Source organism: Leptosomus discolor, chromosome 1 (genome assembly GCF_034619465.1).
Source record: "Leptosomus discolor isolate bLepDis1 chromosome 1, bLepDis1.hap2, whole genome shotgun sequence".
Classification (NCBI taxonomy): Eukaryota; Metazoa; Chordata; class Aves; order Leptosomiformes; family Leptosomidae; genus Leptosomus; species Leptosomus discolor.
This window is the reverse complement of record NC_141391.1, coordinates 79,868,779-79,885,451: the sequence shown is the minus strand read 5'-3', so window position 1 is coordinate 79,885,451 and position 16,673 is coordinate 79,868,779. Positions and strand designations below refer to the sequence as shown.

The 16,673-nt window shown below is 37.7% G+C and overlaps 1 protein-coding gene across 1 annotated transcript in view; it reads left to right on the top strand.

Annotated features, from left to right (window-relative positions):
* The window catches only part of PUDP (pseudouridine 5'-phosphatase), a 67,487-nt gene that overhangs the window by 31,137 nt on the left and 19,677 nt on the right, over positions 1 to 16,673 (top strand). The window contains exon 3 of the mRNA XM_086480682.1: positions 4,256 to 4,485. Within this exon, the coding sequence (XP_086336808.1) occupies positions 4,256 to 4,485 (230 nt within the window). The remainder of the gene's footprint in view (positions 1 to 4,255; positions 4,486 to 16,673) is intronic.

The following is a 16,673-nucleotide window of genomic DNA, read 5'->3' as shown; positions in this document are numbered from 1 at the left end:
CTACCCTCAAACAGATCAACACTCCCACCGAGCTTGGTATCATCTGCAAACTTACTGAGGGAGCACTCAATCCCCTCATCCAGATCATCAATAAAGATGTTAAACAAGACCGGTCCCAATGCTGAGCCCTGGGGGACTCTTCTTGTGACCGGCCGCCAGCTGGATTTAACTCCATTCACCACCACTCTCTGTGCTCGGCCGTCCAGCCAGTTTTTTGCCCAGTGAAGGTTACACCTGCCTAAGCCGTGAGCTGCCAATAAAATGTGATAAGTGAAAAAAAAAAAAAATGTAGAAAACAGTGTTGTAATAGCATATAAATAATTAGATAGAGGCTGTTGTTAGATCGTTTTAGCGTAGCATTTTTTGGTTTCCTGAACTCTTGCTGTACATATTTGTATTAGTCAATGAAAAGGAAAATGCAACAGTCAGCCCAAGGGTTTTGTCATTCAGTGTAAGTCTTAATTTCAGTTTGTCAGTTGATCCAGTGTATTAGTCACAGTGGTTTCAGCTAAATCTAAAGAGAACCACCACCACATTGGGAGTCTAATGGAGGAATAATATTTCCTTTAAAAAAAAAAAAAAAAATCTATATATAATATATATATATATATGTTTTTCCACGACTTTCAGAACAAAAGTGCTGATCTCTTCCTTTAAAATATGTCCATGATCTCAGAAGAAATAACTCCTTTCTCTTGGTTTAGTTAATTTCGTTTTTCTTTTTCCAAAGTTGTTAACTTTATTGACATTTGTGATTCATTGGGTTTTAGAGGTGCTGACATTTAAAGTTAATCCTTCTTCTTTTCAGCTTCTGTAACTAAATTCAGATTACAATTCTTTTCACCTTTTTTTCTTTCCAATAGTCACCACCAGTGTTTAGCTATTACATTTAGAATACAGTAAGCTTCTGTATCTGCTCTAAAACTTAATATTTAAAGAGGTAGAGGAAAGGAACAGTATTTACCTTTTTGATTATTTGAAGTGAAAGAGTACATTTGGAAATAAAGCAGAGCAATGTGGGATGTTTATTCCTAATTTTTGTTATGATTGCTTGAAGAATTTATGTTGTACTGCCTAAGATTTTTATTGCATGTGTATCACATTAGAAGTGTATCCTTATACTGGAAGAAGAGAGATCCTTATTTCTTTTGATCTTTCTTTTTTCTTTTTAATCAAAGATGCTTAAAGAAGAAAATGAAAAAAGAAAAAAACAACTTGCTGTATGTGTCTAAGCGTTCAGTAGGAAGGGTTGGAGGATAGTCCCAGGAAGCCTAGCAGATGGGTCCCTCTGTGGTGAACGGGCCTTGGTCCCTTACTTAGTAGCTACAAGTGAGTTAGAAGTTAGTGAGTTCACAGGAATTTTCACCATACTTCTTCATAGCCATTGAGTTTTTAATTGGTTGTTTTTGATGTAACTGAAGTCTTCACTTGATTGATTGAAAAAATCTGTGTAGCTATAGGGGATGTAGTGACAAGTATATACCAGGCAAAGTTTCTTACAGATCTTTACAGCAGTTCCTCACTTCCCCTTCTGTTGATGTTTTCTGTAAAAAAAAAAAAAAAAAAAAAAAAAAGTACAAGAAAGATACTAAGAAAGATATTATCTTCCTAATGAAGAATTATATGATGAATTAGTACAATAATTGTGTTAGTAATTTGATGTGGTGGCAAAGTGTCTAGAGCTATACTGGTGGTAATTGATGCAAACAAAAATGGATTTTGTTGTTCTATAGCTTTTACAAAGAATTAACAAACCTGGAATTAAAATATTTTTCAACTGTTACTGTCTTGAGCTTGTTAAATTATGCTAGCTGTTCTACCATATGCATTTTAATTTTTTTCCGTGCAGCTGATTTTTGCCTTGTATTTTTTTTTCCTAATCTATCCTGCTATGTTTACTCATATGCAAATAATATTTTTTTAAATGGCATATTTTTATTAAAGTGCATTTTCTGAATAATGTAAACCTTTGCTCTCTGAAGCTAGTAGGAACAGCTGCATTTTAGCTCCCTTGTAGTGAGGAAAGCCAAAAAGAGAAAGTAAGCACACACACACACACACATTTACACACTGAAATCATGACATGTGCTTTGGGAATGTAAGAGAGAACCCTGAAGAAATAACCTTTCTGCAACAGTGCCTTTCTGTGGCTGGCTACCTCCAATAGAAACGTAGCATAAACATACCCTGTGACAGATGAACTGAAGCTGTGATGCAGTGTGACTGAAGAAAATTAGCTATCTGAAAAGAGCACAACTTTAGAGAAAAATAACCATGTCATAACAAGGGCATAGAAGATAGGAAAAGTCGTCTTGTGTAATCTTTAGACTTCTTTGTATTACTACACACACGATATGCTAGCCTTGCTAAATGTTGCAGATTATTTAGAATAAATTCATTTGAATTACTGGATTTTATTTTTAAAAAAGAGACATTTAAGCTACTGCTTCACATTGAGATCTTAGTACTTCCAGTAGTCTAATATGTATTTACTTCACATGTTTAAGAATGAAGATATAATTGTTATCTGGAATAAAAAGTTAACTTGTATTTCAGTGGGAGGGCAGAGTAGCATCTTTTGGGAGAAAATGCACTTGCTTATTATTAGTATAACCATTTAAGGGGGCATAGGAGGGCTTTTAAAGGGGTGATGCAGTGACAGTAGAGGAGGAATAACAATTGTTATTTCTGTCCAGCTGGAAATCTAACATCACAGAATTGCATGCATTTATAGGTTAAAGGCTGCTTCAAATATAAGTATGGCGTCAGAAATGCCTGTTATTAATTGGTTGATTAGAATCTGGAGAATAGAGAAGAAATCTGCAGAGAGCCACATCTACAGGTCATATTTCCAGATAGATGGGTTAGTTAATGTACCTATTTACTAATCTACACACTTTATTATCAGTCGTAATTACAAACTCTCCGAGTTGGTCGTATGACTATACTTGGGGAAAAATGTCTTGCAGGTAGGGTGGTGGTTTATAACACTGTCAAAATGGAGCAGAAAGCCTGGGTCACATGGGAAATGCAAATCGGAGATGCTGGGGTGGCAAAGGAAAGAATTAAATGAACATGAGGAGTAGGTTCGGGGCACAGGGACCATACTGAAGTATGACAGTGAATCAGGAGGACAGGAATAAGATTACTTCAGTATAACTAGGCATGAAAAATAGGGTAAGAGTTCATGTAGTTGGAAGATGAAGACAAAGAATTGTTCTCAAGTTGATTCAAAGAGCTAAAAGTCAACTGGAGGCTTATCTGCCTGAAACTAATATCCTGGGTCCAACACAGTTTGGATTCATGCCAAGAAGCAGAGCTGAAATGACTTTACAGATATGGAGGGATTTTCTCTTGTGAAGTGGTAAAGACCAGATGTCCGCCCTCATTCTCTATTAGACACTGCTAATTGTTTTGTCTGGGAGAGGTATCCAGCATTTAGAATGCTGTGGTGAGGAAGCTTTAAAACCTCTGCATAGGAAACTCAAAACTTGCACCGAATAATGAAGTATGTTTCCCTCTTACACAGACTGCTGTGTTTTCACTGTTCCCTGCATTAACCTTCCCTAGCAGACTGGATCAGATTGAAGTTTCTACCCATTAGGCTTGAGGTGTTCATTACTTTGGGTTCACAGCATCAATAGATAAAGCTCTGGTATTAACCACCATGACTGACAGCTCCCCTCCTCTCCCCAGTGTTACTTGCTTTAGTAATTGCAAAAGAGAGAAACTGAGCTCTTTTAGGGGCTGGTTTAAGCCAGATGGATACCTGCTTCAGAAATTAAAACTATACCATTCAGTGAGAAGAGTATATTGCTTTGACTCTGATATTTTATTGTATTTTTTTTTCCAGGAGCATAACTCTATGTATAAAAGAAAATATTCCCCTGTGTGCTTTTCTCTCACAGAGCATTTGAAATAATAAACATACATAATGTTAGGGACGTTGCTTAAGTACACCCACTAGAAACTCATTAATGCAATGATGTTGAATCCAAATTTGGCATATTTTGAGGAAACGTCATTTGATGACAGAAGAAATATATACCTTGAGGAATGTTCCATGATTTTTGTGTGAGGAAGGAACATTTCAGGTATAGCAAGAATTTTCTTCTACACTAACTGATTGAAATAGGTTGTTATATTCTGTAAGACAACATTGTTGGCATACTGCTAAATATATTGTCAGTGTAAATATGTATACCTAGATATATGCATGTGTATAAAAAGTAAAATGTATAAATTTGTCTTGCAGGGGTTGATAAACTGATCCGTCATTTACACAAACACAACGTACCCATAGCTGTTGCCACCAGCTCATCTGAAGTGACATTTCAGATGAAAACATCCAGACACAAAGACTTCTTTGGTCTTTTTCATCATATCGTGTTTGGAGATGACCCTGAGGTGAAGTCTGGCAAGCCACAGCCTGATGCATTTCTAGTTTGTGCAAAGAGATTTCACCCTCCTGCACCTCCAGAGAAGGTAAGAAGGGGAGGGAACAAAATAACTGAAAAGTTAGGAACATTCTATTTGGTCTGTGTTTGGATATTATTTTTTTATGTGATAAATACTTAGATTAAGATTTAATATAAACATTAGAAAAATTGGCAACCTCTGTTTTCAAAGATGTTTATGCTGTTGAAGCAAATTGTTGGAAAGCATCATTTCCTCCCACTATGTATAAGGTTTGTAATGTGGATTGCTCTGATTTACTACATGGTAATGTGCAGTAATAGGAACGTGTAATGATTTTTCCGCTCTATGCATAAATCTGCAAGCTTAACTTGACTACTCAAAGTTTGGAAACAGTTATTTAAACATAGATCAGTTTATTTTTCATACATTCATGGCTGATTTACCTCTTAAGTGTCTAAACATTAAAGATACTTCTTTGTAAAGAGGCCGTATATTTTTCCTAAGCCATCTCTGTCCTCTTGCATTCTAAATCTCTTGAGATCATAATTCTTCTTTTCTGATTTAAAACCGATCAGTTTGAGCAATCTTTCTCAAATAGTAGAGGTGTTTAGTTTCTCTCATATATATAACTTTCCAACCTTAATTCTGAAATAGGACTCTGTAGGGAGAATATTTGAAAGATAAATTGAGAGTTAGTTAAAATAATGTCTTCACTTTTCTTTTAAATTAAAATGCTTTTCTCCTTAAAGTATTTTTCTCACTTCTTGTCTGTTCTGAGTAGAATGTAAGTTCCAAAGTTTTAGACTTTCATTAATGCAGAAAAAATCATAGAATCATAGGATGTTTTGGGTTGGAAGGAAGCTTAAATTTCATCTAGTTCCAACCTCCCTGCCATGGTCAGGGACACCTTCCACCAGACCAGGTTGCTCAAAGCCCCATCCAGCCTGGCCTTGAACACTGCCAGGGAGGGGGCAGCCACAGCTTCTCTGGGCAATCTGTGCCAGTGTCTCACCACCCTTACAGTGAAGAATTTCTCCCTTAAATGTAATCTAAATCCACCCTCTTTCACTTTGAAACCATTACCCCTCGTCCTATCACCACGCTCCCTGATCAAGAGTCCCTCCCCACCTTTCCTGCAGGCTCCCTTTAAGTACTGGAAGGCCGCTCTAAGGTCTCCCTGGAGCCTTCTCTTCTCCAGGCTGAACAACCCCAGCTCTCTCAGCCTGTCCTCATAGGGGAGGTGCTCCAGCCCCCTGATCATCTTGGTGACCCCCCTCTGGACCTGCTTGAGCAGGTCCATGTCTTTCTTGCGCTGGGGGTCCCAGAGCTGGACACGGCACTCCAGGTGGGGCCTCACCAGAGCAGAGTAGAGGGGCAGAATCACCTCCCTCAACCTGCTGGCCACACTGCTATTGATGCAGCCCAGGATGCGATTGGCTCTCTGGGCTGTGAGCGCACATTGCTGGGTTGTACTCAGTTTTTCATCCACCAGCACCCCCAAGTCCTTGGCAGGGCTACTCTCGATCCACTCATCGCCCAGCATGTATCTGTGCTTGGGATTGCCCCGACCCATGTGCAGGACCTTGCGCTTCTCCTTGTTGAACTCCATGAGGTTTGCACAGACCCACCTCTCCAGCCTGTCCAGGTCCTTCTGAGTGGCCTCTCTTCCCTTCAGCATGTCAACCGCACCACACAGCTTGGTGTCATCAGCAAACTTGCCGAGGGTGCACTCAATCCCACTGTCCATGTTGCCAACAAAGATGTTAAACAGCACCAGTCCCAATTCTGACCGTTGAGGAATGCCACTCATCACTGGTCTTGACTTGGACATTGAGCCGTTGACCATGACTCTTTGAGTGCGACCATCCAGCCAATTCCTTATCCACCAAGTGGTCCATCCATCAAATCCATGTCTCTCCAGTTTAGAGACAACAGTGTGGAGGACAGTGTCGAATGCTTTGCACAAGTATAGGTAGATGGCATCGGTTGCTCTTCCCTTATCCATCAATGTTATAACCCCATCGTAGAAGGCCACTAAATTTGTCCGGCATGATTCGGCCTTAGTGAAGCCATGGCATACTAATTTTTAACAACTTTAGGTGGATTAGACTGTGATTACTGCTTTCTCAGTAGGATTATAGAGGAAAAAATAGTTACACAAATACACACAGAATGATTAGCTAAGATTCTTCAGCCTTTCATACTTCAGCTTCTCACCCAGAGTCTAAATGGTATTTGCATCGCCTGGGAATACAAAGTGAAATAAGTTTGATGCCATGTAGCATACTATGAACAGTGTTAACAAAACTGGGTTTGTTTTTTTGATTTTTTTTTTTTTTTTCTGTTGCAAGTTCTCTTGACATTCTATGTATTTGTATCAAGTTCATTTGGAAACTTAGATGTTCAGAGAAGGTACACCAAATGTACATGATTGTGATCATGCAGATGCCGGTTGTATGGACATGTTAGGTACTTGTGTGTGTGTTACATTCCAAATGTTGAAGAATCTGAGCAACAAGGCTGTAAATCTCACCTTAGCATCAAGTAGTTATGAATTTTGAACATGTTAATACTCAATTGAGAGCAAATACTGCAAAGCAGCCCAAGATTTTTGAGGGAGTAAGAAAGGAGTTGAAAAGAAGCTTAAAGCACAGCTTAATGTTGCTTTCATTAAAATTATTCTTTCTTGCTTAACTGTATGTCTAGGGAACAAAAAATGAGAATATGTTCCTGTAATGTTGTATGGTGTGTTTTTTGTGAAAGAGGAGAGGTGTGAAATGCATGCTTTTCGATTGGATGGAGGTATGGCTGTAAGCTGTTCTGTAATTCTGAAAGGGAAAGAGCAGAAAGTACTGAGAGTTTACATAAAGGTGGGTCATAACTGGTATCTGAAGGAGAGATAAGGAAATGACATGTCAACTGTGTTAATGACAAATTGAAGTACTGTTACATGTGAGGAGCCTAATAATAATATCCAGAGGGACAGCTTTCCCAAAACTCTTAGTTTATTTGGCTGTGTTTCAGAAAAGTGACGAGGTGGTAATAATTAAAAAGGACAAAACCATCAAAAAACCAAACCCCAAACCAACCAACAACAAAAATGTAGTGACACTGTGTTGTAGATATTTTTCTTTATTCAGCAGTAAGTAGTCTTAGCTGTGTTAACAATGAAAAAGTATTTGAAGGTAATAGTAGCATCTGTATTATACTTAATAATTTTAAAGGTATGTTAGATAAACAAAATTTCAGAGTGTTCGTGGTAGCTTTGTATAGTTCCTTCTTTAACCTTTCTTTGAAGAAGAGCATAAATGTTTGAACCCTTGCTTTTCCTTTATATGAATTTAACAGCATTCGTATTTCCCTTAGTGCAGAGGTTCATAGTAACCTTGCTGTTTGTGTATTTCTGTGTGTATTTGTATAAAAGATATATATATCAACTATAACTTTTCAATGTTATCTTGAAGCAATTTTGTTTCATAGTAACAGAAATGTTATGCTACTAAATTTATTTCAAATACGGCCCTAACTCGGGTGTTTTCAGACAGTCCCATGCAAACATTTATACATACTTCCAATATACTCATGTCATTAAAAACACACGATTTAATTATTTACTTAGTTGAGGATGTGGCAGGTCAGTGTCTTTCTTTGCAGTATTTTGGTTGTTTTGCCTATAGCTTGTCTGTAAAATAAAGGATCTTACTAGTAGTGTAATTTAAAACCAAATATGTACCATTTCTATCCATTGTTTAAAGAGGAAAAGATTGTAGTAATATAAATGGTCATAACTCTTATTACGAAGAATCAGTCTGTTCTATCGAAAAAATTCCAACTGATGTAGATCATCACCTTAATTTAAAACACTATTTCTTTGCAGTTTCTTCCATTTCTAATTCATTAATTGATCCCATAGTTACGAATAATCTCTGTACCAAATCTAGTGAGAGCTCATTAAAATTTTTCAGACTGATTAAATGGCATTAGGATTTAGGAGTCTCAGCGGACTTTTTTTGTCGTAGAAAAGAGTAGTTCAAAGAGAAATTTTCTGAGACTTTTGCTACAAAAAGATGTAGTGGGAGATTAATAGAGATTCAGAACATTATGACCATTTTGTAGTTGTAGTCTGAGTTGTACAAGGAAAACAGAGGCTGAAGAAGACTGATTTAGCACTTAACATGACCATTATTATTGTGAGCTTGTGTAAAAAGGATGCCAAAACCTGTGTTTTATTTCTTATCCCCCCCATTTTTTTTCTTTTTTTCACTGGTTTTTTCCACCTTCAACTGCACCACTTTTAATGTGTGCGTGTAGTGTATGTATTTCACTTACTATGGTTTTCAGATAAGCAGTTGGATTTTTAGTGATGTTTCTGATATTCCTTGTGTATACCTGGAAGTTGAATTTGTTAGAAGTACTTTAAATAAGGTACAGAAATTACAAAGGCATGAACAGCCATTCTAGGTGGTGTGTTGAGCTGAAAATTGGAATCCCTGCTGCTGAAATCATGTATTTTAGTCATCATAAATCTGCCCCTTTTCCATTTTATAGATGAATTGACCTGCACTGTTTCCTGAATGTTTACAATTCACAAATTGGACGTTTTATTTTAGAAATAACAAAAGCATTAAATGTAAAAATACATAGACTTTTTCAGCTTAGTTCAAACCTACATCAATGGCTGCCTCTTCAACCTTGCCTCTAGTCTGTCCTTTGAATAGGCCTACATTACCAATTTTTCCTCAGCTGAAACACTCTTCTAAACAGCTGTTCAGGGTATGAACCGTTCTGATTTACCCAAACTCTGCTGTCTTACCTCCTTGGACTCGCAATTTTTACCCGTTATTTTATCATATTTTTAGATACTTGCTCTCCAGGGGTATAGCCTGCCATCGTAATGGTCATTCCTGTTAGTCTTACATCCTGTGCTGCACAGACACCAGCTTCCAAACAGAGCAGAGAAGACTCTCACTTGGCAGAAGTGTGTTGTGTGGTGGGGATGGTGCTCCTTGGGAGGTGGTGGGACTGTGGAGCGACTGGTTTAGTGCCACAAGAGCTTGAAACTGCTGCTTCTGTGTACACACAGTGTGCTTAAGTTTGCAGAAAAGCAGAGTTCACTCCCTTGATGAATTTAGATAACATATGGCAGATTTTACTGTTACTGTACGTGGGGTGATTGGGAAGTGAAGGAAGTATGTGTCATCATTTGCATGTACCCAGATTAGTTTAGTTGTTCCATGCAGACATACCCTTAAGTGTTGAGAGTGGATAGCAAGTGAAATCTGAAAGGGTGAGTCTGTTGGCTTGAGATTAGGACATTTCCATTTGTCTGCCTTCTGACCAAGATGAGACGCCAAGTTCAGTAGGAAGCTCCCTTTCTGACTTCTGTAGTTTTTTGAGAAATGAGTTTTTTGTTTTCATGTGTGCATCCAAAATTGCCCAATCTCAACAGCTTGCGTCTGTTTCTCAGGAACTAAACATCTCCTACAGTTAGTCTTTTGTGAAGCATAATTGGAAAAGTGGTCCCAGCACATTCCGAAAATGTCAAGAAAAATTGGCTCCATAGAGAACATAACAGCAATCTGGGACTTCTGTATTCTTTTTAAAGCAGATCAGAAGAGACAGTTGTCCTTATCTTGTCCACTGTGTGGAATACTTCCTCAAAAAATTGGGGAAAACAGCTTTTTGAGCAGTCTTCGACCCGAGGAGTTCAGTGTCGGGGATAGCCTGACTGAGGAAGATGAAATCGGCCTCGACAGCATCCCAGTATACTCGTGAGAAGATGAAAGAAGTGGATGAAGAATGTTGTAAACAGGTTTGAGGAGGTCATAAAGAGACTGAGCAAGAAGAGACTAAACAAGTGAATACCACAGAGCAGAAATTTGACAGGAGAATGAAGTGGGAGATACAGTAGGAGCTCCAGCCAATCAGTATGTGAATAGAGGTGAATGGACAGAGGTGCTGAGCGAATCATTTCAGCAGCCTTAGTGCATGAACGGGTGGACAGATAAGAAAGGTTATAAAAGGGTATGTTTTTTCTGCTGCGCCATCTTGGCATTTTGTAACTTAATAAAGGCTGCCTTCTTACATATATTTTTGTCGGTGTTGGTCCCTACCACGACAGTTCAGTCTTCCAGTTGTTGTGTTTCTTTGGAGTTTGTCTTAGTTACCATATGCTACACTGGCTGCTCAGGAAGGTTCTTGACTGGGATTTTTTCCTGAATTCATAGAGCCTTTACTTTTTTTGCACTGCAGTGTGAAGCCTTATTTCTAGATGGCGAGTTGTCATTTAAGTGTTTAGTACGTGTTACTGGCCTAGCTTTTGAATTCCTGCTACTGTGGGGCACCACAAAATAACAAACAGCATTACTTTTTTTTTTTTTTTACATTTTCCCACCCCACCCTTGCTGGAGAAGTTATTGATTTCAGACAGACGCTGGAGAATTTAAAATAGTAAATTATTAATAAATTATACCTTTAAATTGCCTATTAGGAAATTTAAAGTAAGTAGGTATTGAACAATGTCATTTTATGGGTTACGACCTCCATCTTGAAATACTGGTAGAAGCTTACAGCTTGGGATGCAAAGATCACAGCGCTCTAATGGAATGTACTTTTTACGTGATACGCTGCTGAACAGTCTGTTGACTGAATCCTGCACGTTCCTAAGCTTCTAATAGTCTAAGCATATAGCCCTTGCTTCTGTCTCCCAGGCTGGATGATGAAGTCTGTGATTATGAAGCTCATCTTCCAGCTTCATAAGTGTGTAGAGAGAAGAATGTGAGATATTTCACCACATCTAACAACCCAGGACTTCTGAAGATCTGCTGCTATACACATGCACCTTTTCCCTAAATCCATAATAGGCCACTATGTAATGTTTACAAGACAATTAAAGGAAGGAGACAGTTACAAAATTACTGGTTTTGTTTTGTTTTCAATTATCATGCTCTCAGTTCACATGGTTGGATTTGCTTTCTCCCTTTTCTCCTGAGGCATCTGTACTTGTGTGTGCACACCCCCAACACCCCCTGCCCCCGCCCCCCCTCCCCCCCCCCCCCCCCATGCTGGCAGTCTTTATTATATGTTTGTGGAAGAAAAATGAGATGTTGCATGGCTTGAAAGTAATCTAGCTCTTAAGTGTTCCAGACATTGCCCTTGTACTGCAGTGCATGTTTATTTATGGATGTATTTGTCTTACGGAGATGAAAAAGTCATTGAAATTCCGTGCAAAAATAACCTGGTCAAGGTTTGCTTTTACTTAATGTATCTGAATGGAAGAGGAGAGAAGGATTATAATTGGTTCGTAGTCTTTGGGGTACCCTACTTGGGGCGGTGGGGAGACAGGAATAGGTTTTTTTTCTTTGCATTTTTCTTGATAATGTATCAAGTACCTGCTAAGGGACTTGATGAAATGTGATGCAGAATAAGAAATTACGTTCTGCAGCCTTCTTTGCTTCTACGTGAGGTGAGTGTGTAAGCACAAAGAGACTGGTACACCTCCAAATTCTAAAAGCATTATATTCAGATTAGCAGGTCACTGGAGATGTGTTGCTAATTGTTTTAGGGAACTCATTATGGGTATTATCACATATTAATTATGCATGGTAAGCAGTAAAAAAAGAGGGGGGAAAATCCTTCTTTTATGATAAATTGCTCACTGAGTTATCTTTTCTTTCTTTCAAGACCTTGGGCGTTTTTTGGAGATGGCAAACAGAGCAGTCATTGAATAATTAGATTTTAATTAACAAGAATGTTCACCAAAAAAATGTTTTTAATGTCTTTTGGCTTATAGGAAGCATGAATAAATCCTCTTTCAAAAAGATCTAGTGCACTGATGCTCTCTGTATCTCATGTTACCTTTGTAATTACCCCAGAGCTTGTTGTAACAATGCTTTTCAACAGTTTCAGGACAAAGAATGAAGACTGAAACAAGGAATTGTGTTGTTAGCAGTATTTTTTTGGTTGCTTCTTTTATAAATTATTGTCATGGGAAGACCTCTGGAAACCTTTGAAAGACTAAGGTCAACTATGTGTTGTTTTAATGCACTAAGGCTAGGGGAGGGAGAGTTCATTTGGTTTCTTTTTGTTTGTTTGTTTGTTTGTTTGAAGTGCTTACTCTCTTTGGAGATGTGGCTGTACGTAATTTTCAGAGAGCTGGTATTCATGGTAGAGTTCTGCTTATTCTGTTGTGTGGTAAAGAATTTGTAAGTCTTTTTTTTTTTTTTTTGGCACAGTGGCAGAAAACCTACATACAGGACTATCAGTTAACACTGACAAATTATTTATAGTCTAAACAGGGCAAAGCATTTTGCTCAGGATGGTTGCTGTATCACAAAGTAAATGCACTTACAAGATGATTACAAAGTGTACTCCATAAAGCAATGTTTGAGATTTTTTTATTATTATTATTATTGTGATAGACTGGTAGTATAAAGATAAAAGACCTTGTAGCACACACAAGAGCTGAAGAAGTGACAGCTTTATCTGCTGAAAAAGAATGCTTAACATTTTCATTCCAGCATCTCCTTATTTTAGAATAATAGCGTGATTCAAAGCCAGGAAGGAAATAGTTCAAGTTAAGCTTCAGTAAGACTGAAGTGATTCTGATTTAAAGTAGAAAACAATTCCAGGCAGTGGTAGAAATGCTGTCCTCCTATTCCTTCAGAGAAAGCTTTTCATTTTTGTCTAAATAGTGCTGAATATAGGAATTGCTGTTCATGCTCGGGTTCAGCATCCATCTTATTTGGTACCATCTCTGATTACAGCTAATAACAGGGGCTTAATAATCGCCTTTTAGCTAGAGGGGGTTAATTTATCGACTTAGATTCTGTTGCTCCCATATCAAGTAATTAAAGTCTCTTTCTTAGCAAAAAAAAAAAAGGGGGGGCTGTCCTTTTAGTAACCCTTTCACAGTGTTTGGGTTTTTTTTTCTTGATGCTGATAACTACCTGGGACAATGAATTCTGTAAATCTTTTGCATATGGTTCTGCATTTCTCACCTTTTAGCTTCTTTGAATGTCAGCTTTTTTTGTTATGAATGAGAAAGATAAGAAGTAATTGATCTGCCACTCAGTGTTTCATGTACTACTCACTACATCCCTTTTTATTTCTTACTCCATAAGTAAAACAGTCTGTTCAGACTCTCACCATCTGAAAGGGTTGTGTTTGGGATTGGGGAGGGGGGGGGGGGGGAGCGGCTGGGGGCTAGGGCTGTTCTTTTGTGGTTTTTTTTTCCTCATAAGCATTCTAATTGCATTTCTTCAGACTCTTCATATCAAAGACATTTTAACATAGACTAATTTCTGTGTCATGCAGTACATAGAGTATTCCACATGAGACCACATTATATGTGTCTGTGAATATATACAATATCACCCAAGCTCTGAGGTTCACTGAGCTGTCTACAGTGGCGTCCAGTGCTTAAACTGAATGTTACAAGATGTACATGTCACTTATTTTTTTCCAGCTAATGTGTATTGCTTACATTTCTTGACCATTTTATTTCATTTGACACTTGACTGCCCTGTAGACTACCTTGTCACTCCAAGTTTCTTACAGATGTTTCTTATCCCAAATAAACCACATAGCTTTTTGTCATCAGTAGATTCTAGCAAGCATGGAGGTAAGAGTTACTAGTCAAGAGTTCCCTGAGTAACACCAAAATTCTTTTAAAATGCATCTACAAATATGTTCTAAAATAGAGGCATGGTAATGAGAAATTATTTTTAATGTTAGTAACTCTTTCACTTCATAGTTTAATTGCTTCAAAGCCGCAGGGTCTTAATGACTAGCAAAGACTGGCTGATGAGATTTCATCCATTACTGAAAATATCTTCTGTTACAGGACATGTGTTCCTCCATTAGGAAATTGTCCTCTTTCTCCTGAACAGATACCTGGTCTCAGTGATCCATTCAGTTGCTGTCTCTAGAAGACATTATGGCATCCTGCACCTTCAATCTAAAGAGTGGAAACATTAGAGGTTGCAGCCTATTGTCCTGAGCTTCAAGGCTACTACAGACTCAAAATATTACTGTTTCAGAAAAAGTGCCGTGAGCAAAAATCGTAATAGTATGTAACTTATCTTATGGCTTTCCACTTTCAATAATGTAGTTATCCCAAGAGAATGCCAACAGAACCTTTTATTCTATGAAGAATGATCATGTACCTTAGATAGAATGCGTTTACAGTTTTAAGATTAGCTATGATACATCCTTTGAAGACTGCTTTCAGTTTGGAGTTTTTAACTTTCCAGGCTGAAAATTTTCATTGAGAAGATTTTTTTTTTTTTTTCCTTAAACTTCAGCAAAAGGTATTTGCAATTATTTTAATAATTTCCTCAGAAGATAGTAATACTTTCTAATTATAGTAATAACTAGTACAATGGTCATATGATAACTTCCATGAAGAGTTATATTGCGAGAGCAGGTGTTTTGAGGTTTGGGAAGCTGTGAGAGTTCTAGGAGTCAGGAACAATGCTATGACTCTACCATACTGTGACCATTGCTAGACCTGGGAATACTCCTGAGTTTCCTGATGTTTATGTGCCATGGATGCTCAATGTGTATGTCATATTTATATTTAAGTATGCGTTAAAACCTGGGGGGGTGGGGGGAGAAAAAAGCATCAAATCCATGTTTGCTGGATGATAGGCATGGAGCCTGCTCTGGACAACTGTCAGAGCCCTGTGGAATATAAACATCTAAGATTGTAAGAAGTACAGACATAGCTTGTAGAAACTAATCACTCCACATACATACGCACACACAGATTGGCATTTGTTTAATGAATGTTGTGGCTTTTTTAGTGAACAGGGTTCCAAGTTCCAGGTTATTTTAGATGACAAGCAAGTATTGTCCCTCAATTTTCCTCAGAGTTAAGGAGTTAACAGAGGTCATTTCTGATAGAATTAAGTAGTGAATCAGCCAGCTCTGCATTAGCTTTCAGTAGTATTCTCTGCTGCCCTGGTCCAGCAAGGAGCAAAAGTGGTTTAAAGCAAGACAAATTTCAGTTAATAGCTCAGCAATAAGAAGGGGAGGAAAAAGAGAATGTACCAATGATTCCTGAAAGAGTGTATTTTTTTAAAAGATACTGCTGAAGAAGGATGAAGAGTATAGGCATGGAGATAGTACGAGGCACAGAGGTCAGCATGATATAAGACATACAGCTGAAAGTGGGAGAAAGAGATAAAGAACGCAATTAAGTGAAAGGATAGAAGATGTCTAGGGAGTAGAAGGAAATAAAAGCAAGACATACAGTAATTGTGGGTAAGATAATATAGGGCCTTGAAGGTGAAAATGAAAACTTGAATTTGTGACTGCATTAAGTAATATATATAGCGTCGTTATAAATTATGAAGAGTTAATAGTGTGCAGTAGCCCATTTGTCCTTTACGCTTTCCCAAACATTTTTTAGGGAGTGTAGATGAAGAGTGAGGAAACAGTAGATAAGTTAATGATGTATATACTGAAATAGTAAAAGCATTTGCTTTTTTAAGGCTAAGCATTCTGTCTCAGGAGGATTGGTAGATGACGTGACAGGGCTAACATTACAGCAAAAACTCTTCAAACATTTAGGATGCTGCATGTCTAAATTTAAAATCTCATGAAGATAGTGGAAAGAAGAATCAGCTGCAAATATGTGCTTTGGCATATCTCTCAAAGTAAAGGTTTTCTTTAGGAACACTGATGTCAAGAGTTTCATCTTCTATTCTGTCTTGCATTAGCTAGTAATTCTAAGGCATTTGGACAATTTATTACTGTCCCTTTCTCCTGTCACTTGATTTTTTTTCTTATCATCTTAGCAATCAGTTGAAGAGCAAGTACGCCTGAAAGATGATGGTTGACTTTGAGTAGGCTGGTGGAAGACTTTTACTGATACCTTACTATTTACAGCTCTTCTTTACAGCTGGGGTGTTAGCACATGACAGCCTTAAATTTCTTTAAGATTATTAATATTCAATGGAATAACTTTCTTCTTGGTTCTCTGATGTTTTTGGGAACTGATTTTTTTTTTTTTTTTAATAAGACAATGCTAATAAAGGATGAATAAATCATTCCGTAAGTTGATTATTCAGAAAAGGCCTTCAGTGTAGTTTCTTTCAGAAATTTTGAAATGTATCTGTTCTTTGCGGGAACAATTCAGTCTCACCAGCTTTCACACCATTTTAAAAAATCTGTGAATTGAGTCCTTAGCTTCTCTGCCTGAGTTGAGTGTGTGATCTGGCTTTGTGTAAAGTGATTACTAGTAAGAGCTT